This window comes from Oryzias latipes, chromosome 16, assembly GCF_002234675.1.
Source record: "Oryzias latipes chromosome 16, ASM223467v1".
Lineage (NCBI taxonomy): Eukaryota > Metazoa > Chordata > Actinopteri > Beloniformes > Adrianichthyidae > Oryzias > Oryzias latipes.
Genome location: NC_019874.2, coordinates 7,779,212 through 7,804,450, shown reverse-complemented (window position 1 = coordinate 7,804,450; position 25,239 = coordinate 7,779,212). Strand labels below are relative to the sequence as shown.

The 25,239-nt window shown below is 46.4% G+C and overlaps 1 protein-coding gene across 2 annotated transcripts; it reads left to right on the top strand.

Moving 5' to 3' along the window:
* The first annotated feature begins 968 nt into the window (after window positions 1-968).
* snrk (SNF related kinase) lies at window positions 969-23,627 on the top strand. 2 transcript variants are annotated; one of them, XM_023964266.1, is made up of 9 exons: window positions 969-1,192; window positions 1,522-1,661; window positions 3,558-4,268; window positions 8,932-9,073; window positions 9,750-9,962; window positions 10,060-10,194; window positions 18,884-19,085; window positions 20,990-21,093; window positions 21,176-23,627. In XM_023964266.1, the coding sequence occupies exons 3-9, from the start codon at window positions 3,680-3,682 to the stop codon at window positions 22,197-22,199; spliced, it is 2,409 nt and encodes an 802-aa protein (XP_023820034.1). In that variant the 5' UTR covers window positions 969-1,192; window positions 1,522-1,661; window positions 3,558-3,679; the 3' UTR covers window positions 22,200-23,627. The 2 variants fall into 2 exon arrangements, with proteins under 2 accessions (XP_023820034.1, XP_023820033.1); XM_023964265.1 differs by having other exon boundaries at window positions 3,554-4,268.
* Window positions 23,628-25,239: the final 1,612 nt, after the last annotated feature.

Here is a 25,239-nt window from a genome sequence, read left to right as displayed (position 1 = left end):
TCTGTTACTGTAATTGAATAATAAAAGACTTTGAAAATGAATAATTATTTCTTTCTCATTATGTTTCTGCCATTCACCTAGTAAATGATGCCCCCCCCCCCCCCCTTTAAAAAAAGTTCAAACTTTTTACTCTAGCTCTTTCAAAAAATAATAAAAACAATATTAATTATACTTTTTCAGGCATGAAGCTCCATCCATCTATCCCCTGAACTCGCTCAATCCCTTCTGGGTAATAAGGTTACTGGAACCTTTACTGTCGGTTAAAGGCGGGGTTCACCCTGGATGGTTTGTCAGTCTGTGTGTCGCAGGGCCACACAAAGACATACAGTCACACACATTCACATTTACACCTAGAGACAGTTTATTTGACCTATGATGCCCATTTTTGGACTGTGGGACGAAGCCAGAGTTCTTATAGAAAACCCACACATGCACAAGTTGAACATGCAAACTCCACACAGAAAGGATCCAGATGGGATTTGAACCAGGGTTTTATTCTGCGACAGTTCTAAGGGTTAGGGTTACCAGCCTCACCAGTGTCTTTATAAGGCAGGGGATTTATTAGCTTGGGGACCCTAAAAATGCTATCATTAAAAAGGGGAAAAGTGCATTTTAAATACTTTAAAGTAAATTTGTTTCTTCACCATGGTTTGTCCTGATTTTTTTTCCCATGATTTTTTTTTCTTGATTCAATTCGAGACATGAACGTTTCTCTGATGATACCTTCACGTTAGAAAATTCCAATCATTTGAAGTTAAAACCTCAGTCGTTTTTGGGGTAATTATGTGGTCTGGTACCCATTATTGAACATATAATATTAGATTTAAGATATACTTCAGGCTTTCTATGATAGCATATCATGTCTTAATGTTTCTTACGCTCGCTTTAATTACTAAGGAAACGTTGTAGTCGTTCGATGAACCTGGAGAAACTACCGTTTCCTGAAGCATTTGAAGGCAACATTGAGAGGCAGCCGCCGCGCAGGGAGGATTCATCCGCTGCCAACCATGCAACGCCTCCTTTCACATTCAGTCCCCGGGCACAGACGCTGTTGGGGCGCAACGATCTCCGCCGAGACGCCGAACCACCTGCGTCCTCTTTGATTTAGTCGTAAAAATAAACGGAATCGAGTGGCTTGGATCAAGTGTGGACGGGAACCGGGACCAGATGTTGCTGAAGGCGACCCTGTGAGGTGAGCCGCACATTTAGCTCTATGCTACATGCTAACCGGGGCTGCGGGGTATTTAGAGAGCATCTGTAGAGCCGCGGACCTGGGCTTGCAGGTAAAAAACGATCTTCTGTGCATGTAGGTGTACATGTACGCTGTGGTAAACTGGTTAACCAGAGGAAACCAGTTTAAGTCCTAGAAAGCTAACGATGCAGGAGTCAGTCAACAAGCTAGTAGCTGGTGCTAGCCCAGGCGGCAGCAGCGTCCATTGTGACTATGGCAGCGGCTCTACACCTGCTTGTTGGGGCAGCTCTTCCCCCCGTCTTCATCATATGGTGTTCTGACATTTCCAGCGGCGGGTGTGAGTGAGCGGGAGGCAGACTTCACGATGGCTTAGCCGGCTGCTGCCGTCTCCTTCCGCGCTCGGAGCCGCAGAGGGCTGCATCTTTTTCCGGCTGGATGACACCCTCACCTGGATCTACTTGTTTCTTCGGTATGCACCCCCCCCCCCCCCTCCAAACACGCACCCACGCACAGAATGTCTGCGATCCAGACGCGTGAATACAAGTCTAGGAAACACTACAAGAAGACAATGAAGTTGAATAGTTTAGAAATCGTGTTGTTTTTTTGTATTTAAAGACCCACTTCCATGAAAATTGTGTTTTTTATCATGTCGTTGTGTCATTTTTCTCATGATGGGGGACATATTTAACGAAACTCAAGATTAAAACTGCATTTCTTATTATTTCTTTATTCAAATAGTTGTGAATCAGAAGCAGTCGAAAATAATACCGTTGATAAAAGTTGTAAATGTGACAGAGAAGCCGCTACTACGGCAAGCCTCCATTTATTTCCCTGCTCTGCTCCATTCTGATGCATCCACCTGCAGACAAACAGATCCATGAACGTCTTTGTTTTCCTGGTCTGACCTGGAATCTGGATCAGAACTAGATAGCTCCGACATTGCTCAACATTTTTATTGCACTGCTGATGTTAGGTTGGGGTTGTTAAGGGGCTGTAAGCTAGCGGGAGAGATTGTAAACAGATGGATGATGGGAAGGGGTGCGGACTTACTCCATGCCAACAGTCCTGCCACACAACAGAAACTATGTCCTGGAAAGACAGGTTTTTGCATTTTTGGCTAAAAACAGCATCATCATAATCAAGACAACTGGGAACGCTTTGATAATAGAGCAGAAGATGATCAGAGTGCGACTGAAACAAAGATGTATCCTCTGTGCTCCTGAACTGCAGTGAGTTGGGTCAACCTTTGGCATGCAGGTCGGGTTCTCATGAGGAGCAATAAAATCTTCCTACACTCTTTACTATAGATACTTTAAATTGGACGTCAACTAGGGCTGCACGATATGAGGAAAACTCGCGATATGCGATATTGGTGATTAATATTGCGATAACGATATAATTTGCGGTATATAAACAAATATCAAACCAACCAAAAACATAATTTCCATTTCACTGCTACAGTTTAAAGGTTATACTCCAAATGACCCTCGTCGACGTAGGAGGCAAACATCAAACATAAAAGGGCTCATCTGATTGATCAACAACGTAAACGGGTCCTTCCGATTGGTTAAATGCATAAAGGGATTTATTTCATTTGTTCAATATTTCAAACTGCCATGAGTTTGTTTAAGGACATTTAAGGTAACAATTTATTGCGATTTGCGCCGTCTTTTGCGGTATGCATATTGCACAGCTTGATGTCGCGATAACGATAAATTTGCGGTATATTGTGCAGGCCTAATGTCAAAACTGTTTTATTTATGACAAAAAAATAAATGAGATGTTTTTTGGCATGAACGCCTAAACATAAGGGGGAAAAATAGCATCTTTTCTCAACATGAAATATTTTTGACAAGGGTGTTCCTAATCAAATAAGACTCCCTATGTCACATTATATTATCATGCTGCAGCTAAAGTACTAGGGTAATATAGCTCATGCTTTTTGACATATTATAACTTCCACCGTTCGCTCTATCATTGCACATCAGCGGTTTCTGAGAATCCACTGGACTTACCGGTAATTGCATTAACATTGGAAGAGTTACGATAGTCAAAAGAATGTGAAGGGTGGAGCTGAAGCTTGGCTGTTAAAGGGTTAAGTTATTTGAACCTTTGGAGTCTTGGACGCAGGCCTCCTCTTGACCTGGACAGAGAAGTTGAAATGTCTGTTCATGAAGATTTGACTTTTTACCGCTTTGTGTCATTCCTGGTTTCACACCGGAAGTGAATGTGTGCAGCAGAACGCATTTCTCTGTCCCTGAATCTAAACCATGTCACGGTGAGGTTACCTGGAGGCGTTTTGCAGACACTTGTGTGCATCTTTTTCTGGCGTGGCTCACATTCTGTGTCTAATGTGTCCAGGAAGCTGGAGCCATCTGGTTTCGCCCTTGGCCTCAGATGAACTGATGTAAGCTGGGCCCACACCACTCAGTCAGTCTGCCGCTGCCTGCTGCAGAGACCCCTCTCTGCCCATCTCCCTCCCCAGCGATGGCGGGCTTCAAACGGGGTTACGACGGAAAGATCGCCGGCCTGTATGACCTGGACAAGACTCTAGGCCGTGGGCACTTTGCTGTGGTCAAGCTGGCACGCCACGTGTTCACGGGGGAGAAGGTGGCCGTGAAGGTGATCGACAAAACCAAGCTGGACACGGTGGCCACCGGCCATCTTTTCCAGGAAGTCCGCTGCATGAAGTTGGTGCAGCATCCCAACATAGTCCGCCTGTACGAAGTGATAGACACTCAGACAAAGCTGTACCTCATCCTGGAGCTGGGCGATGGAGGAGACATGTTCGACTATATCATGAAACACGAGGAAGGCCTGAATGAAGAGTTGGCGAAAAAATACTTTGCTCAGATTGTCCACGCCATCTCCTACTGCCATCGTCTCCACGTGGTGCACAGGGACCTGAAACCTGAGAATGTGGTGTTCTTTGAAAAGCAAGGACTAGTAAAACTCACCGACTTTGGATTCAGCAACAAGTTCCAGCCGGGGAAAAAGCTGACCACCAGCTGTGGATCTCTGGCATACTCTGCTCCCGAAATCCTGCTGGGTGACGAGTACGACGCTCCAGCTGTAGGTATGTATCCTGATGGGAAAACTTTTAAAAGCATGTTTCTTTTCAGTTGGGTTTGTCTGAAGGACGTGTGACCACAGAGTTTTCAAAGGGCAATAGATGACCTCTTCCTAAAGGCCGTGTCACACAGCCACTACGCACATTTTGTGCATATTGAGTGGAAGAAAAATGTTCATATGTTAATATATGTGGAAAGAGTGACAGGTTTTGGTCTTCACATGATATTTTCAAAGATGTATCACGAATAAACCACGCAAAGAACACGTCAATCAACGTAGAACATGAACCATGCGTGGTTGTTGTGCTGTTTATATGCTACATGTTTGTTATTTGTGCGTCAATAACGTGATTTGAACGCAATATGTGCGCTGTGTACGTGATCAAAAAGTTATACATCTGTGATGCATGCGTGAAGAGTCCGTTAGGCAGACGTGGAGCGGTCGTGGAAATCCCACAAAAATCACGCAATCGTGATTCCTGTAATAACCGCGTATAAACGACAAACAAATCCTAACTGACCAAAAATTTTGAACAGCATAAAACCAAATTTACGTGAAGTCGGCTAAAACACTAGACGGACATTTGTGCACATCAACGAACACAATAAATTACGAATATCACACATGTATCACGGAAGACCAAAATTTCAAACCTGGACGCCGTTCTTCCTTCCACAGGGACAGTTTGACACAAACAAGCAGCAGTTTCTGTTTTCTTTCGGTTTTGTTTCTCTGAAGTTAGAGGTGGAAATGCAAAATGATTGCGCGAGCAAACTGTTTGGAGACGCTTTGGAAGTCTGGAAGATCAGCTGGATGCTGTGGGGTCAGACGGGGGTCAAAGCAGCAAACCTTTTGGATGCAGCACACGGTTCTCTGTGAAGGCGTCGCGCCGCATCAGGCCACGGGAAGCGCTGACCTTTCAGAAAACCGTGACGGTTGCATGCAGATGGATCATCGGAACATTTGGGCTTTTTGGACCTGCTGTGTTGAAGTGTCCGCCACCGGCAGCAGAGGATCTCTGCCAGTTTATAAGTGAGGGAGGTGTACCCACTTGTGGAGCATCTTGAGTGTCTGTGAGTTTAGGTGGGGGTCAGTTATCTCCTTTATACGACATCCTCAGCCTCAAATACTGAGCAGGATTGGTTTCAGTGATGCAGAGGTGCACTTGAGAGGCTCAAAACCCGTCTTTAAAGACAGACGACAACCTAACAGGTTTCACAGTCTGGTTGGAGAATAACTTTAAAGTTTGGGGGGGCACGGCTCAACGCAGTGGATCATTCCTGGAAGCAGAGCCAAGCCCAGCTCATTTATGATGGAAAAACAGTTCTACTACTGGAACAGGTTTTCCTAAAACGCACACTTCCTCTCTTTTGGGTTAACAGTTTGCTTATTATCAGAAGAAGAATGTGAACTTAGATTTCCTCCAAAAGTGAGTACAGAATTCAGCTTCAAGCATCCCAGTGGAAGAAGTTGTGTTGTCAGAAAGTGTTGGGGAGACAGAGGACTCTCATTTCTGCATCTGGTGTCTGGACCAGCACTCTTCACAGACCGTGTGAAGAGAAGGAACCAGAACTCTGCTGCTTCTTGCTCCTTCCTTCCTTCTGAAATCCACATCTTCATTCCGTCTGGGCTGGATTCCAGAAACTCCTGCCGGTGTAGAACGCTGCTGCTCTTGTTCTGGTCAGAGCATCACACCTCCTCCCTCTTCCCATTGCTGCCTGTGCGTTTTTAAGTTCACTGTAGATTTGAACCTGTCGATGAGGATTTGCTTATATTTGGTGCTACATTCACACCCACCTCGGGACACGCTCAAGCAGCCACTTCCAGTGAAAAGTCTATGTGAACGCGCTCATACGTGCTCACACGTTCACACATCGCTGCTCAAGGTTTCAGGTCAACACGTAGCTATTGAGTGTTGAATGTTAAAGTCCCACTCTGATCATCTTCTGATCTGTTTTCAATGATGCAGTTTTGAGCCAAAATCAAAAACTGTGTTGTTTCTGCAGAGCGGCAGGAGTTCATGAGAAAGTTGTTGGCATGGAAGTAACCGTCCACTGATATCCCATCATCCAGCTAGCTTACAGCCCATCACACCCCCAAGCTAATATTACCGGTACAGCTAAAACGGCGAGCAACATCAGAGTGATCCAGCTTTACACTTTAGATCCAGATTCCAGCTCAGACGAGGAAAACAAAGACGTTCATGCAGCTATTAGTCTGTAAGTGGATGCATCAGAATGGGAAGGAGCAGGGAGACTTTGGCCCCGCCCATTTCAGTGGCTGCGTCACACCTGAGAGCTTTTTCAAATGGAGAGTTTCTATCTGCTCCCGATCATCACAGTTTGAATTAAAAAATACTCAGAAAGCCAGTTTTTATCTGAAATTATTTGCTATTCTTATATGTCCTCCATCATGAAAAAAATGCCACAACAACACGTTAAAAACACCAAAAACCCAGTTTTCATCAGAGTGGGTCTTTTAACCAGTTGAACTTTGACCGGTCTTGGCTCTCGATGTGTGGCGCCCATTTTTCTCGCTGAAGTGCCAACCGTTTGAAAATCAATCATGGAGGAGAAATGAATAATTGTGGTCTTTCCTATTTCGGAATAGAGCTGTAAAAGATCAAACCTAACCGCCTGTGAACGTGCGTCACAGACCTGTGTGAACGTGGCATGAGGGAACTCATTGTTTTGATTGGCAGGTGGTGAACCCGACGTGGCTTCAAACACTACTTTGTCTCACCTAATTGGCTGTTCTGTGATGCTGTTGTCCCAAACAGGCATCAGACTCTGCTTACTGTTAACTAAGTGTGAACCCTAGGGGATGCTGTTAGTTTAGTAAAGTTGAGTGAAGTTGAGTGAAGGAGGCTGCTGTGATGAAGCAGCACATGAGGAAGACCAGTGTTACCGTAGTAAACACTTCAGAAGGCAGCATTCAAACAGTAATATGTAGCATTAGAACAGTGAGAGAAGACAGAGCATGCCGAGAAGCCCACCTCAGAGGCTGAAAGTCTGCACGTGGACACGGAAACTCAAATGAACTCAACTGTTAGGCAGGTGGCGGTTCGGAGCGGCACACAGAGTGGCGCAGCAGCCCTCATCTGAACCCTAGAAAGAGTGCTCAGGGCTCGACATAGCCATTTGTCCGCTGGCCCGGTCCTGTTTTTCGAGCAGTGCGGACCACAAGACTTTACTTTTCACTTATCCGCTCGGGCCACTAAAATATTTAACGGTTTATATATTCTTCACCTTTTTCAATAAAGTAAATTTTGCGAAAACGTGTAGATTTACCTCGTCTTCATAATTTAGTTTTTCTGCTAGTCCTGTGTTCAGACTTCAAGGGTTTCTATGGGAAACCTTTGATCACTTCTCCTTCTCTCCCGCCTGCGCACGCGCGGCTTTCACTGCCGAGCACCACGCGGCACGCGCTCACTCCTTTTTTTTTTCAAACTTTATTGAATGTAACAATTCAATACAAAACAATGTTAAACAGCAACAACGAAGGCACAAGCCAGTGGGTTATTATTACATTTGATTATAAATCCGACACCGTCACTGAAGAGAGACTGAAGCATGTCAGAGATGTGGAAGACATGGCAGGAATAGATAGGAATATGTTAGATGGAGTAATGGGTGGAATTAGTAGTATGGACAGCAAGATATTTAATGAATGCATTGAAGATGAAACTGTATCCACTAAGCTTTAAGCTGAATGTCAAAGAATCAAAGGCAACTCCAAATACCTGAATCTCAGACTCAAATGCAGTAGAATGTTAAACTACTTAATTTTGTTTTTCTGTACAACACTGTAAGCAGTAAGTATTTCTAGTTAGCTGAATGATCTCAGTTAGACCTGCACAATATGAGGAAAACTCGCGATATGCGATATCAGAGATTAAAATTGCGATAACGATATAATTTGCGGTATATAAACAAACAGCAAAATAACCAAATAACCATTCCCAGTTTAAAAATTATACTCCAAATGACCCACGTTGACATAGGTTACAAACATCTAACATAACAGGGCTTCATCTGATTGGTCAACAATGTGAAGGCGTCCATCCGATTGGTCAAATGCATTAAGGGATTTATTTGATTCGTTAAATGGTTCAAGCTGCCATTAGATTGTTTTAACACATTTAAGGTTTATGATTTATTGCGATATTTGCCGTTAGAAGCACCATGAAAACTTCTGAACTAGTGTTACCTACTACACTGCAGTGCTCTCTTCAAAACATCTGAAACAGACTAGAGCAGATTTAAGTTTGATATGGTCTATTTTCAGTCATTGAAAAGTGTAGAAATAAGTGATGTCACCAGAATGCACCAAATTGCACCATATTAAAAGTTTCCGGGGGGGCATGCCCCCAGACCCCCCTAAAGTTGCAAGCACCTGCGGAGCGGCGGGTCCCGCTATGCGCGGTGTCGGGCCAGTAACTTTCAGGCAGGGCCAGTAAGTTTCAAAAACTACTGGCCCTGTGGGCCAGTGCAAATTTGTGGGCTATGTCAACCCCTGGTGCTTAAACACTCCAAAGGGTTTGATCAAAACGCCCTGCAGTCCATTCAGGAAGCAAGACGTTTCTGCTCTGATGAAGAGAAGCTCTGCACCTCTGTGACTAAAGTTGGAAAGACGTGTTGATGCTTGATTTGTGTGCTGTTCTTCAGACATCTGGAGTCTGGGCGTGATCCTGTTCATGCTAGTGTGTGGCCAGCCCCCCTTCCAGGAGGCCAATGACAGTGAGACCCTCACCATGATCATGGACTGTAAATACACCGTCCCAACCCACGTCTCCGGTGTTTGCAGGGAGTAAGTGAATGCATCGCTGTTCTTTCTTTAGCCATAATTCTCATTTTCACAGGAAACTGTTTCACCACAGCTGGCTAATCAGCTTTGCTTGAGGCTTGATGGATCAGTGTCAACAGTCTGTTTTTGGTGCTTCTCTTCAGGTGTCCTCGTTTTTAGGGTTTCATGGGATCAAACAAACATTTCCTCTTCATCTCCTGTCAGGTCTAGTCACTGATTCATCACTGAACATCCCTTTCACTCAGTCTTCCTGTGTCTGTCACCTCTTGTGTAAAACCAAAGCCTGCAGGCTTAGACATCTGTGCAGGGATGCACTCATGAATCTGGAACATCACCAAATACTGTGCAACTTAAACCCACTATTTCCCTCCTGTGTGTATTTTTATCATTCCACAATGTGAAGCCCACTGTGAACTGTCTGCTGGGGATCAAGTGCAGCTCCTTGTCACACATCCACACCAAACGACACCCATTTGGGCTAAATGTCCTCCTCTGAAAGATGGAGACATTTTTCCTTAACTTGTCCTGTCCAGCAGCTGAAGAGCTCTAGATCTGACTGTTTCAATAGCAGCTTATGAATCTATGAACACACAAGGTGTATATTTGTATCAACCCCTTTTTATTTAAACTTTATTTTTATAATCAATGTTCTGAAACTTCCTTCTTTTGTCGTTTTCAGCTTGATAGACCGCATGCTACAGAGAGACCCCAAGCACAGAGCCTCCCTGGAAGAGATTGAAAGTCATGCTTGGCTCCAGGGAGTTGATCCATCACCTGCCACCAAGTACAACACTCCCCTGGTCTCGCACAAGAATCTGTCAGAGGAGGAGCACAACAGCATTATCCAGCGCATGGTGCTGGGGGACATCGCTGACCGAGAAGCCATCATTGAGTAAACACACACACCAGTTTTTACACACAGGCTGTCACCAGCCCCCCCCCCCCCCCCCCCCCCCCCCCCGGGCTTCACGTGGACATTGTGGTTTCAGGGCCCTGGAGACCAACAAATACAACCACATCACAGCAACATATTACCTGCTGGCAGAGAGGATCCTGAGGGAGAAGCAGGACAAGGAGGTCCAGCCGCGCTCCTCCAGCCCCAGCAGCATCAAGGCGCACTTCAGGTACGCACCCCTGCCCCGGCGTCTCACAGCAACTGCCCCCATCGCTGCAGACAAGTTAGCCTGGGACAGAGCCGCGGGAGGAGCACAAAGACCAGGAGCTCTGATGCTTTTGATTTACTCCATTCATGAGTATTTTTGGACCAAAATTCTTCTTTAAAAACTTGTCGTTTTCTAGGACCTAGTTTCTGCAGAGCGACAGGAGTTCATTAGAAATTTGGCTCTGAGTTGTGGGCGAGACCAATAAGGCGGAGCAACCCCACCCCTCCCTGTTGTAGGGCGGAGCAGGGAGCTTTTGGCCCACCCACCTTTTTTCTACGTCACAAAATACAGTATTTATTAAGCAGCATTTGCTGATTCAGGATTTGAATAAATATTTAGAAATGCAGATCTGAGCTTAATTTTCCTAATAAATGTGCTCCCAGGGCTCCAGACTAACTTTTTTCACTAGGAGCACAGTGGCCCCTAACTGAAAATTTTAGGGGCGCAACCAGAAAATTTAGGGGCGCACACCGTAAATCAACATTCTAACCAAATCTACTAATTTCTACTGTATTACTAATAAATACTTTAATGATAGATGCAGAAATTACAATGTGCTGTTTCAAATTCAGTGTCACATTTTATTCTGCACTTTTGAAGATGCAACAAGAAGGTAAACTGACAGCACCATCGCTGTCATGACAGTACAAATGGTTAAGAAAACGGATGGAAATTTATCTTTGTGACACTAAATAGGTGCAGCCAAGATGCACAATAACCGTGTTTGAGATCACTCAGGTGAACTCAACGCTGCGCAGATCACCTGGTGTGTGACATGTATTTTTGTTTTTGCTCCAACATCAACTGTCAATCATCACAAAAATATCGCGAGAAAGGGGTGGGAGCAAGGGGCAAACCTACTCGGACACAGCTGGAAACTAGAGACTACAAAACAATGCATTGTGGGACATGTGTCCTGATGGTTTTTGTAGTGGAGTGATTAATTAAAATAATTTAAAATACCAATTCATTAAAAAAAGGCTACATACATCACAAAACATTAAAATAATCATAAAATATATAATAACACAGATCATACTAAGGGGGAGAAGAATATTGAAACTAAATTGAATGTTAAGGACAACTCCAACTGTTCTCCTTCAGTCTTGCTGCAGATTCGCCTTCATCTCACAGCCCCCCCCGCCTGGTCTCCCCAACGATCCAGGCGAGGTGCCGGTTCATGTCAAACACGTCTATCGTTGCATTTTCCCCACGTATTTTCAGTGTGTCTAAAACTAATGTTGTTTTTGCTCGAGCGTGTTTAAAGTTCAAGCCCCGTTAGCTGTCACGCACGTAGGTGTGGGACATTTATTCTCCTCAGCTGACCCGACTCCCGCGGGACGGGAGCGGTGTGCTGCCGTAACCCGTTTGATGCGCCGCCGTAACCAAAACCTAAACCTTCCTCCGGTTCTGTGCGGCCCAGAGAAAAGTTCAGCACGGACTGCATGTATTTAGAAAATTACGAGCGAATAAATATGTTATAAAAGAAAGTAAAGAACTCCTTAATGTGGTCCGGGGAGGGAGCTGTCAGGTTTCCTGCTTTCAAACCCTGTCATTGTCACGCCCCCAAGAGTCATAAACCCCACTGTGATTGGTTGGTCAGCTCCGCGCACGACAATGAAAAAGTGTCTTCATACAAACTGGCGGCCTGCAGTAACATTAAACCTTCATATTAAGGCGGGGACTGCAAAATATCATCTTGGGGGCCGCAAATAGCCTGCGGCCGCGAGTTTGAGACCCCTGCTGTACACTCTGGCACTGGTACACTAGACGCAGGTCGGAAGAACGAATCAATAGTTCGCTTACCCATAGCTCAGACGAACATATCAGGTTGTGATATTTATCTCAGTTTCCTTCCCACAGATTTTTACGCGCGCTCGATTATCTCTAGGCCCCGCCCCCTCCACGCATTTTAGCCACTCACAGTGGCTTTCCCTATTCTTCTCACACGCAGTGGCCGCCTCACAGACAGGTATCACGCGAGAGTGTACGTGCTCGCGTTTCATGAGTATGTACGCGAGTGTGTGTGTCTGCCTGCGTCCGTGTGGGCTTGCGTCTCATTGATTATTTCATTGATCATTGACGTGCCCCTTCCACGTTTAATGTATAAAAAATACGAAGGGTGGGGGAGGCAAATTTATTGGTCGCACATGTGCGACTGGATGTAAAATTCAGTCGCACACTCTCAAATTTTGGTCGCAAAATGCGACCAATTGCTCGCAGTCTGGAGCCCTGGCTCCATCATCAGGAGACGAGAACATGTTAAAAACAGCAGAAACACCATTTTTATTGAGTCTTTAAAGTCAACCAGCGACCAATTTCCTTTTTTTTTTTTTTTTTTTAGAAAAACGTTCCCTGTGGTGTTTTAATTATGAAATTTTTAACCCAAAACTCTTAACCCTTGTGTTATCCTATGAGGTCAAGATGGCCATTGACCAAGCTCATTAATTCAAGCTGTGCATCTTTGCGACACTTTGATTGACAACGGTTTAAAAGGAGAAGTACTCAAAAATGCAAAAATGAAATGATTTTTTATTATATTTGTTCTTAAGAAAAATGCCACAAGCACGTCTAAACACAGAATTTTCCCTGGAGAAGCAGACGTAGAGCTCCCCCTAGTGAGCGGACGCAGACATAGTACTAAACATGCACCCCTGTCCACTTTAGAAATGAAATAGGTCTATAATCTGCTGGAATGACAGAGATTGTACATAAATACAAATGTTGAGAGATGAACTGGAACTACAGTCTAACACAAACATCCATGTTTATGCAGAAAAGGTTTTTTGTTTTTTTACTTGTGAATCCTGACTGTTCACACAAAGGCCAGACCTACAACGTCTGTAGTCTGTCTGTACATTATATTATTTTTCCGTGAATGAAACCGTCTTGCATCATCACCAGCAGACGTGTTCGCTGCTCAGCTTCTACAGCGTTTCCGGGTGGAGACGAGCTGTCTGGAAACCCCGTTTTCCCAGGAAATCTGGGCGAATCTGTAGGGCCACGGAAAATGTCGAGGTCGATGATCCAGTGGAGGGAAAATCTTTATGCACATGTTTTCTGCAGACATGTTGCGAGTGACACGTCGTAGTGAACACTTGTACAACATGTAAAGGCGAAGTGAGACGCATGCCCGTCCTACAGATTTGTCCTTTTTCAACCCCCTCTCCTTGCATGCAGTTAAAATGTAAGACATCTGCCAATCAGAGCACACTTTGTGTTGTCATCCTACAGGCACTTGTGTATCACACGTAAACCCTGTGCGTGGAGCATTTGAGCGCGCTCAGTAAGGAGCCAGAACTCCCACCTTACTAACAGCTAGAGTTAGCTAGACACTTTCGCTCCTCCCCCTGCAAAAGAGTGCAGACGCTTTTTCCCCTGCTCCTGCCGCTTCTTGCTTTATTTGCTTTTTAATCATTTAATTAATCATTTTTAATTATTTTACCTCATCCACAACTCCTGGAATATCAGACTGGTCATCCTTTTTTGTGACTTCCACCTATACAAATCAATATTTTTACGTCTGACAAGCCAGCGACATGTCCGGAAGAGGAAGAAAAACAAACTCCCACTGTGAATGCTGTCGGATCTACCAACAAGAAATAAAAGAGCTACAAACACGGATATTTACTTTGGAAACTGAAAATGGACTTCACAAGACCCTTCCAGTAACATCGGGTGGTAAGAAGCCTGCTCTTACTACAAATGAGAAGAATAACAGTGACATAGACCTGAGTGATGTTGTGTCCTTTCCGAAACTTTGTGCGGAGGAACTCTGTGTTAAGCCAAAGCGTAAAGATGACAGAACATCCGAAATAAAGCTCACAAACAGATTTTTACCCCTAACACAATGTGATGTTAAAGAACAAAGTGAAATTGGACCACAGAATAGGAGTCATAATGTTGGCAACAAAGCACAGGCAGAAAGAAAATCTGTGCCAAACGTCAAGGTCAGAGATACGCTGCTGCTTGGAGATGGCGCTATCAGTGGAGTCAGCCACAGAAGAATGCAAACTTTATGTTGCCCAAGTTCTACTGTTCCAGTGATTACAGGACTCTTATCTAAAGTCTTGTACCAAGGAGTCAAATGAATAATCATCCATGTAGGTGCTGTCGATATCAAAAAAGAACAATCTGAACGTTTGAAAAAAGACTTCATCAAGTTATTTGAAGAGATTGACAAAGTAGAGGTTGAAGCATTCATCAGTGGACCTCTTCCTAACATCGATGGGGTGTCACTCAAGTTCAGCCGTCTGTTTCAGCTGAACAATTGGCTCTGCAGAGAGTGTGCTTCCAGAGGATTCCATTACATTGAGAACTTCAATACATTCTGGAAACGAAAGGACCTATTCATGGGAAGAGGCCCACACCTGAACAGAGGTGGAGCAAGAGTTAGTGAAGAACCTCCTCCACGCTCTGGGGCATAGAGGCCAAGGCCCTGAAAAGGCAGTAAGGAAGGACCGAGCCAGTGTCCCAGGAACCACAGCACAACGGCAACAACAACTACCTCCACCAACACCGGTCAATGACTTGGATCCGGCAGCACCAGCACCACAACCACAACCACCTCCATCTAAGGACTCAGCTGCACCAGCATCACAACAACCACCGCCAGCTAAGGACCCAACCGCAGAACCACAACAACAACCACCAGGTTTGGCCCCAGAAATACCACCATCTGACCAGCCGTGGGCGCCCCCTGCTACATCTACTCCCAGTGAAGACTCACTTTCCTTTTCGTCCCCCCCACTTTCACCCATGGCCCTACCTAGCCATTTTGATAGCCTCATTAAGTCAGGAATTAAGATGGCTCCCCTAACACCTGTGAGCCTCACACCACACAGGAGCTCTCATACCCCTCCAGCGCCCCCTCCTTTTCCTTCACCCAAAGTCCCTCCAACACGTCCTTCATCCAAAGCCCCTCCAACACGCCCCCTCCGTCGTTCACCCAAATCCCGTCCAGCTCCCACTCCTCCTGGTCCATCACCCAAACTACCCTCAACTCGACCTCCCCTGCGCGCCTCTAGACGTGCTATCCCCCAGAGCTAGGATGAAACGGGCCCCCAGTGTCCTAGGAAAGGTTATGTCAAACTGGGGCCCTGTGATGAACAGCTTCCTTCTGGTGCTATACCTGTAGTTGCACCACGTAGAATGCAAAAAAGGGCAGTTAGACTGTCCAATCAAAGAAATCTAGTTGATATCCCTTGCAAGAAGGTTTTGACCAGTCCCAAGGAAACTAATCTCAAACTTGCTGCACTCAATGTCAGATCTTTATGCAACAAATCATTTTTAATCAATAATCTTATCTCTTCTTTTAATCTTGATTTTATGTTTTTAACTGAAACATGGCTTGACAAAAACACAGGAAACATAGTTCTAGTCGAATCAACTCCCCCCAACTACAAACATGTATCGGAAATACGAGAAAATAAAAAGGGTGGAGGCGTTTCTGCACTGTTTAGAGATAATATTGCAACCCGCAGACTATCATTTGGTGTGTTTTCATCATTTGAGTATGTGTCCTTTAAGATTGAGTTAAAACAAACTCCTCCCTTACTCTGCATAGTCATGTACAAACCTCCTCAGCACAGCCAAAGTTTCATTGATGATTTCACTGAAATGCTCTCAGTTGTGTGCACAGACTTTGATGGTCTAGTCATTACAGGTGATTTTAATGTTCATGTTGATAATGTCAATGACAGAAATGCAAAAGAGCTCAATGCTGTCTTTGAAACCTTTGATCTAATTCAGCATGTAAGTTGCCCCACCCACAGCAGAGGGCACACTCTGGACCTGCTCATCACAAAGGGGGTTAATATTTACAATGTCAGTGTGGTTGATGTCGCCCTCTCTGATCATTTCTGTGTATTCTTTGACCTGTCTGTTACTCCCAAACCACCACCTGGCCCTGCAGTTGTCCAAAGGAGACAAATAAATGAGAGCACTAGGGCACAGTTTGTAGAAATGATAAACCCTGAAAACGCCTCTGGTGCCAATGTTGATGAAATGCTGAATTCTGTTACTTCTAGCATCTTGAATGTTCTGGATGCCATTGCCCCTATGAAGGTTAAATTGAGAAAACATAGACAGAAAGCTCCCTGGAGGAATGATGATCTAGTCAGGGCACAGAAACAACAGTGCCGCAGAGCTGAGCGAAAGTGGCGCAAGTCAAAACTCCAGGTTCATTATGAAATGTATAAGGGGGAGTTGTACGCTTACAACCAGATCTTATGCAGAACAAGGGAAAGGTACTTCTCTGAAATCATTGGAAGTTGCAGCAGCAACTCTCGTGTCCTCTTCACAACAGTAAACAGTTTAACTAACCCTCCAACCCAGCTACCAATAGAACTGGTTTGCACACCCAAATGTAATGAGTTTGCTGTATTTTTTAATGACAAGGTTCAGGGCATTAAAAAAGCCATCAACTCCACAACACATATAACTATCGAACGGCCACCTACTCCCTCTAAGCTGACTCACTTTGTACCTGTCACTGACCAAACTGTCCAAGAGACCATCACCCGTCTGAGCTCGTCTACATGCTGCCTTGATGTGTTACCCACTAGATTTCTAAAGTCTGTCCTGAACAGTGTGTTGCCATCAATTACTCAAATAGTTAACATGTCTCTTCAATCTGGAATATTTCCAGAGGCCTTAAAAACTGCAGTCATTAAACCTCTCCTGAAGAAAAGCGGTCTTGATCCCACTGTACTGAATAATTACAGACCTATCTCTAATCTGCCATTTTTAGGAAAAGTCCTTGAAAAAGTTGTCTACCAACAGCTCACTGATTTTCTCTTATTAAACAATTCATTTGATGTTTTCCAGTCAGGTTTTAGACCCCATCATAGCACAGAAAGTGCTCTTATCAAGGTAACCAACGACATCCGCCTGAACACTGATGATGGCAAAGTCACTGTCTTAATCCTGCTAGACCTGAGTGCTGCCTTTGATACTGTTGATCATGGGATCCTTTTGCACAGACTCCAAGACTGGGTTGGCATCTCTGGATCTGCCCTAAGTTGGCTCAAGTCTTATCTGGAAGACAGGAAATACTTTGTTGAAATTGGGAGTTGTGTCTCAGACTACATGGCCTTGACTTGTGGTGTGCCCCAGGGATCGATCCTGGGACCCCTTCTGTTCAACCTTTACATGCTGCCACTAGGGCAGTTAATACGCAGCAATAACATATCTTATCACAACTATGCAGATGATACTCAGATCTATGTGTCACTGACAACAGGTGAATATGGGCCGGTGGATTCACTCAGCCACTGCCTCCAACAGATCAGTGCGTGGATGCAGAACAACCTTCTCCAGCTAAACTCAAACAAGACCGAAGTTATTATTTTTGGCCCACAGAAACAAAGAGAAAGTGTCAGCAGCTACCTTCATTCTCTGTCTCTTAAACCCTCAAATCAAGTCAGAAATCTAGGGGTAATCATGGACTCTGACCTGAACTTTAACAGCCATATCAAGTCAGTAACATCAGCGGCATTTTATCATCTGAAAAACATTGCCAAAATCAAAAACATAATGTCAAAGCCAGACCTGGAGATACTTATCCATGCATTTGTCTCCAGCAGGTTAGACTACTGTAACGGCCTGCTCACCGGCCTCTCCAAACGAGCTGTAAAACAGCTTCAGTACATCCAGAACGCTGCTGCTCGAGTCCTGACCAGAACCAGGAAGTATGATCACATTAGTCCTGTGCTCAGGTCTCTGCACTGGCTCCCTGTACCTCAAAGAAAAGACTTCAAAGCAGCTCTGCTTGTGTACAAGTCTCTCCATGGCCGAGCACCAAAGTACATCTCTGACATGTTAGTGCCATATGAACCATCTCGCATTCTGAGGACCTCAGGGTCAGGCCTCCTGTTGATACCCAGAGTCAGAACTAAACAAGGGGAATCAGCGTTTCAATATTCTGCAGCTAAAATCTGGAACAGCCTCCCTGAAGTCGTAAGACAGGCCTCTTCTGTGTTCATGTTCAAATCTAGACTTAAAACATTTCTGTTTAGCCCTGTATATGACTGAAAGGTCCTACCTGCACTTTTCTTTCCTTTCCTTCCTTTATTTTTAAATCAATTTTCAATTTTCAAATTTTTTTTATTTTTTTTTTAAAGTAAATTTTACGTTGATTATTTCTATGATGTATTGTGATTTTAATGCATTTTTCTGTTTTGTGAAGCACCTTGAATTACTTTGTGTACGAATTGTGCTATACAAATAAACTTGCCTTGCCTTGCCTAGAGTTTGGCGTAAAAGGACGCCGTATGACGGCGTCATCCGTGTGTGCGCAACTTACACTATCCCCACAAATACTTCAAAATACTCTTACCACAAGCATGACAATGGTACGTTCCGTTTTCATGACGTCCCTTAAGATTGGTGTAAATGCAAGACCCACCTGGGCTCCCCTCAAAATGCGGTCGCTCCTCTCTCCGACCCTCCATGGGCTCGGACAACCCAAAAACCGGCGGCACCTGTCTGGGTCAAACCCCCCCCCCCCGTGCTGGTGCATGTAAAGCAGGGACTGGAGGAACTAATAATGCTGTGGTTTCTGCAGAAAAACAGACTGCAGACTGAACTCCGGTCAAAGGGGTTGCTCGCGGCCCAGGTTCTGTTTAACGGTCTGACTCTTATTTTCCAGGCAGTCGTGGCCGTCGCGGGTGGACATGCACCAGGACATAGAGGACACTTTGGCAGCATCGTCCATCTCTCATGCTGGAGGCCCCCAGTCTCCAGCTCGCAGCGCAGAGAGCCTCCTCAACGGGCATCGCTCCAAAGCCATGATGGAACTGGGCCTGCAGGAAGACGCTTCTGTGACCGACTCTGCGGGTTTCCCAGCTCAGGTTTGCTCATCTTCATCAAAGCTGTTCTTCATCATGCGACAGCCTGCACTGCTTTCCCTAAACGACGACCCAAACACACCTCAACCGTCCACGTTTTGATGTGGACGCGCAGCGTGTACAAATGCAACTGCTGCCTCCCGATTACACGTGCCCCTGCCCGGCCATCTGCCGAATTTGCTGAAAAACTGGCATTTTTTGGCATATGTGCCCATGTGTTCAATGAGAGATACAGTCAATGCTTCCATGTAGCAACGAGGCTAAAAACTCTGAACAGAAGCTCCTCCCACACACATCCAGAGCGTCAAGTTATGAACACATTTTTAGGCAAACCGCAGCAGCCTGGCTCCTCCCCCTCACGCTGGTTTCTGACTTCATCCCGTAGACCAGGGGTCGGGAACCTTTTTGGCCGAGAGAGCCATAAACGCCACATATTTTTAATTGTAATTTCGAAAGAGCCATACAATAATGTAGTGTCCCTTTCCTACACTGAGGCACGGAGACTTAACCTCATTTAAGGTTCTTTGTTCTTGTTATTGCAGACCGCAACAAACGCCGTACAATTAATTCTTAATTTCTCCCGACGAGACGAGAGCGCTTCTCCCACCTTTATATTCACCTGCTCCCGCTCCAGCCCTCCCATTTCCCTTATTCGGCCCATAGCTGAACCCCATTGGTCCAAATTACCTAACAGGCTGAGCGACAGAACTGAGAGCCAATCAGATCGCTGCATGATGCATTCAATGAACTCCAGAACTTTTAACGCGACCCAACAGCCACCCAGTCCAAGTCAGACCGCGACATTATGTTTAAAACTAAATATACAAATGAATGTGTGCATTTGATGTAATTTCAACATTTTTAAAGTACAATAAGTCTGTGGATTCTTTTGAATAACATTGTTATGCTGTTGCTAATAAATGATGAGTATTTCTCATGGTAGTTCTGCTGATGGTCTAGTCTGGTTGATACGTGGAGTTTCTGCTTCATGCAGGCGTTGAGACTTTAAACCTGATCGTAGGTCTGAATGTTCTGTAGATGTGAGACAGACTGCTCACATGCAGACGCGGAGCCAAACACACACTCACGCTGCAGTGAAGGGCAGCGGGTTTTACGTTTTTTCAATCCCTGCGCAATTCACCTGCTGCCTTTCCCCACAACCCCCACCCCCCACTCTCTGCTTTCTTCCTCACACTCCCGTCTCCGCAACTGTGCGCTCTTTCTCAGAGACGGGAGCGCGCAGTTTTAGGCACGGCAATTCACAGGTTTCCGGCTGGTACAAACTCTGTGAAATAATAGTAAACTGACCACTGGCATCGTATCGCGCCCGAGAAGGACTGGTCTAATGAAAAAAAAAGTATAATTATAGATTTGTCTGCGAGCCACATGTGACCATCAAAAGAGCCATATATGGCTCGCGAGCCATAGGTTCCCGACCCCTGCCGTAGACTGTACATAGAGATGAACAAAGCTGGGTGTGATGTCACTCCTAGACTTCCAGCTCCAGCCAAATGAAGCCAATTCAGAGCCAGTGGACACTGACAGCTCTTCATCGGTCTGAGTGGATGTTTGTAGGGTAGATACTGTTGCCAATCATGAGCGAGCTTGTTGGAAGTCCACACCCCTTTCATTAAAACTTGCAATAAAGAAAGAATATCATGAAAAAAATTAGGATTAGCAAGATGTTTAAAAAAGGTAAAAATGTTTATTTTGAGCAATACAATGACTGAGTAACAGCATTTCTCTATAGAGGTCTATGGGATTTTGCATTCAGAGAGTACTTCCTGTTTGCAACGCCAGGGGGGAGGGGCTACTCAGTCCAGTTCTTATTTACAGTCTGTGGTTTCTGGTCACCCATAGAACATTTGGGTGGAAAGGTTGTAAAAGTCAGAACTCTGTTGTTGCAGGGAGCAGCTGCAGGGGGGCCGGCTCCAGCCTGCATCCCTGAGACCCCCAGGGCCCCCGCTCCCTCCACCTCCACTGCAACCAAGCAGAGGAGCTGCCTTTTCAGGTGGGGGCCTGAACCATGTTTGCAGACAGAAAGCTGTGGTGCAGCGGCATGCCCACTCTCATCCCTTCTCTTTACCTGTCAGGGTGGAGGAGGATGAGGAGGAGGATGAAGAGCAGGATCTGTCTCCTCTACCAACCAAGGTCATCCTGCGCCGCAAACCGCCCTCCCTCACCAACCGGCTGACGTCCCGGAAGAGCGCCCCCGTACTCAACCAGATCTTTGAGGAGGGGGAGTCGGACGACGACTTCTCCACCAACGAGGGGCTGCCCCCCAAACTCAGCCGACTTAAGATGAACATGGGCGGGACCGTGAGCTCGGGGGCCGCCACGTCCCCGGGGGCCACACAGAAGCGCTTCCACCGACGCAAGAGCCAAGGCAGGGGGTCGTCCTGCTCCAGCTCCGAGACCAGCGACGACGACTCGGAGAGCCACCGCAGGCGGATGGATAAAGACTCCGGCTTCGGATACAGCTGGAACCGAAGAGACAGCAGCGAGGGCCCCCCCGGCAGCGAGGGTGGGAATGGAGGAGGGAGCAGCTCGGGACAGGGAGGGGGCTTCTCTGGCTTTGACCAGGGGGGTCCGCCTGGCTCAGGTGGAGATGGTGCAGGAGAGGGTAATGGAGCAGGAGGAGGAGGTGGGACTGGAGGGGGGGCGAGTGGAGGACACAGCAGCCCCTCTACATGTTGTAATAACTGCAGCAGCGCCGAGCCCCCCCCCAGCCCTGTGTCTCAGGTCTTTTGCATGGGGGGGCGGGGCGCCGCTCTGGTGGAGAGTCTGAAGCTGATGAGCCTGTGCCTCAGCTCCCAGATGCAGCAGCGCTGCGGGGGGCGTGGGGGCGGAGTCACACTGGTCATAGACCCCAGCAGGGTGACAATCCAGAAGCCAGCCCTCCCCACAACCAACCTTGTATGCTCCCCGACCATTCGGCCCCCCCCTCACAAAACAGCAGGCGCCTCAGACTCTCACAAGCTGACAGCCCTGAAAAACGGAGTATTGCAGCTTCCGCTGTGTGACGCCACCATCTCCGTGAAGATCCGGCGCGGCGGGGGCTCCACCGACAGCCTGCTCTGCAGCGCCGCTCGAGTCAGCTGCTGTCAGGTGGTCTGAGGCGGCCCCCCCTGCTCCGAGTGGGCTTAGCGTGTTTGAGCTTTTGACGGCGTTTTGTTTTGTAATGCACTTTGACTTTCTCCATGTGAGCCTTTACTTTGAAAATCCAACCCGTCGCCATGGAAATGATCCTGGGACGCTGGAACGAGAGCGTTGCAGTTATCACGACGACACACAGAAACTTCTCCTTGCTTTCCGGCGCTGTGGCTCAAAAACTGAGAGCGTCTGAGAAAACGAGGGAAGAAGAATAAATGTCTGACAGTTTGTGACAGAAAAACTAACGTGGATCAAAATCCTGCAGAATCCATTGGATCACACAGCAGCACATTCAGAGAGGAGGAGCAGGAGAGACCGATCCATATGTGTGTGTGTGCATGTGTGTGTGTGTGGTGGTGGTGGGGGTGGGGGGGGGGGCTGCATTCTGCTGGAACAGGAGCGTTAAAGCAAAGTGGCGTGTTCACACCTGTACTGTACTCTGATCATGAACCTCTGTGTCATTCTGCTTTTATTACCTATGGCCGTTTTCGGGAGCAAATCACTGAAGGATTCCCTTTATAACGAACCCCCCCCCCCCCCAGGCCGTGGTGCAGGGGCCTGGTACCAGGGTTCCTGGTGTCAAACTTTAGGCCTTCCTGCTGGTTTTTCCCCCAAATCCTGCTGTATCTGCTGTCGATCACCTGGATCAGGTGTGTTTAGCCAATAAGGAGCCTCAAAGGCAGGTTGGTTGGATGGAAAATGTGTTGGACGACGGCCCCCCAGGCCTGGATTCTGACAACCCTACAGCCTCCCTCCACGTGCAGCAGCTGACAGGCAGAACCCGTTCTAAGAAAAGCTCCAGAAAAGGATGTTTCCAAAATAAAAACAGGGTTTCTATGGAAACATGTTTGCATTGGCCACCCCAGTCGGGTTTACAGAACTGGGGGGGGGGGTATGCTTACAGGGGACACACACACACTCCTTAAAATGAAGAGCATCAGTGTTCATTCAGGACCCAGAAGAAGTGACAGGATTCAGATGTGTGTTTGGTTTGTGTGTCTGTTTTGGGGGAGAGGGGGGGTGAAGCTCTGAGAGAAATCCAGGAAAACGTGGACAGATCTTTTTTTTTTTCCCTTTAGGGGTGTGTAAATAGTTGTACATAAGGTGCTGGTTTTGTCCTTCAGGGCTCTGTTCAGGTTTCCAGGTGATCTCTACTGTGGTGGAATGTTTCACGTGTGTCAACTATAAAATCCAAACCGTAAAGTGGAGCACGGCAGAACCTGTCCGGGAGCAGGAGTGTCCTGGTTTGACAGACGTCCAGCTCTCGCCTGCAGAAATGTTTCTGGACCAAAAACAACAGAAGATGAAGATGGTGTGAATTCCGTAGATGTCTGTATATTTATCTAAGCTCATGTCAAGAGAATAAAGCTGAAAGCGTCTCCTCTCACGGGGCCTTCCTTTTGTTGACTGAATATCTTGGTTCTCAGCGAGCAGCTGCTCAGGGAAAGCCTGGGCGGTGTCGATCAGCCCAGGCCTACACCCGTCTTACTGCGCTCTTTGCCTCGCTGTAACATGTAATGGAGGGGAAATTACTCCACACACCTTTGTGCTCTATTAGATGACCCCACCCTTACACTGATGTGTTCTCCCTACCATGATAAAGGTGGAAAGGTTTCATGTAATCCATGGACACCAGTGAAGATCACAAATCATTGAAGAAAAAAGGTTCAGCGCACTGTCTAGTGGGTCTAGATGACCCCACTCCCAATGTTAAAGTGCCTAGGATAGCACAAGGGTTACATAAGAATTGATGAAAAAGAGAACTTTTTATGCTCTATCTCAACACTTCAGGAAGTGTTGATCACAAGATTATCATGAAAATATAAACGGTGATAGTGTTTTTGTACAGTGGGGATCAAAGGTTGCCCCCCCCCCCCACCCGGTAGAACGTTCTATTATTGTGCAAAAATAAGTTGAGGAAAAATGGAAGAAGTCTTCATAAGCCATCAGATGAGTCATCCTCATAATACATCCCAAAAAAATTATGCTTTATTTCCATTTCAGAATAACAGAAAACAAAATAAGGCCGTGTGCAAAAGTTCCGGCCCCTCCGCAGAATTTACAGCAAGCTCCGCCTCCTTTGGAAAAGCTGAGACCTGACCGTGTCATGGATCGTTCACAAGCATGGTTTGCAAAGGCCAGGGGATTTCAACCAGAGGTTTGACCTTTGCCCCAACAATCAGCATCCTGGGTTCTTCCAAGCATGTGTCTAGAACCCTGAAACTGAGAACAGTTGATGCTCCCCTGGCTCTTGCCTTTTCATGACTGCACACCCAGCTGGTGCGAGGTGAATGTGTGGAGGACCAAAGCACTGTGGTTTTTGATGCATGTGTGATCTGAGAGAGAAAAGCACACACACAGCAGCAGCAGCATCTTCAGGTCGGTTCAGCCATCAGTTGATCTACACCTGGAGAACGTCTCTGGTTGTTGCTCACACTCCAGTCTGGTTCAAGCTCTGCCTGTCTTCTATTCTGATGATTGTGCTTCTATCCTGCAGGAACTTCTGATTGTTCCAAACTAGCCCTTGTGTTATCTTGTGGGGTCCAGATGACCCCACTCCCTACGTGAACGTGCCTTGGAGGCACGTTCACGTAGGGAGTGGGGTCATCTGGACCCCACAAGACAATGCCCTGAGTCTTTTTTCGTCCATGGATGACATGAAATCATCTCCACCCTTGTCATGTTAGGGATAATGTGTCAGTGTAAGGGTGGGGTCATTTGGACCCTCAAGACAGCACAAGGGCTAGAGGGACATCTTCCTCTCAGCGTTTCGTCCTCCCCCACAGGGTGGGAGGTCATCTTCTGCTCTCTGTGGAGCCCTGGAGGGGAAAAACGTCTCTTCGGAGGGACTGAAGTTACAGATGAGCTCACAGACGAGTGGACTCAAAAATCTATCACAGCACAGAAGAGACACAGGCTCCTGGAGGTCCTCGGTTCATACCGCCTGTTTTTAGGAAGAACTTCACACGGATCCTGGAGTGTCTCATTAAACAGAACCGGACGG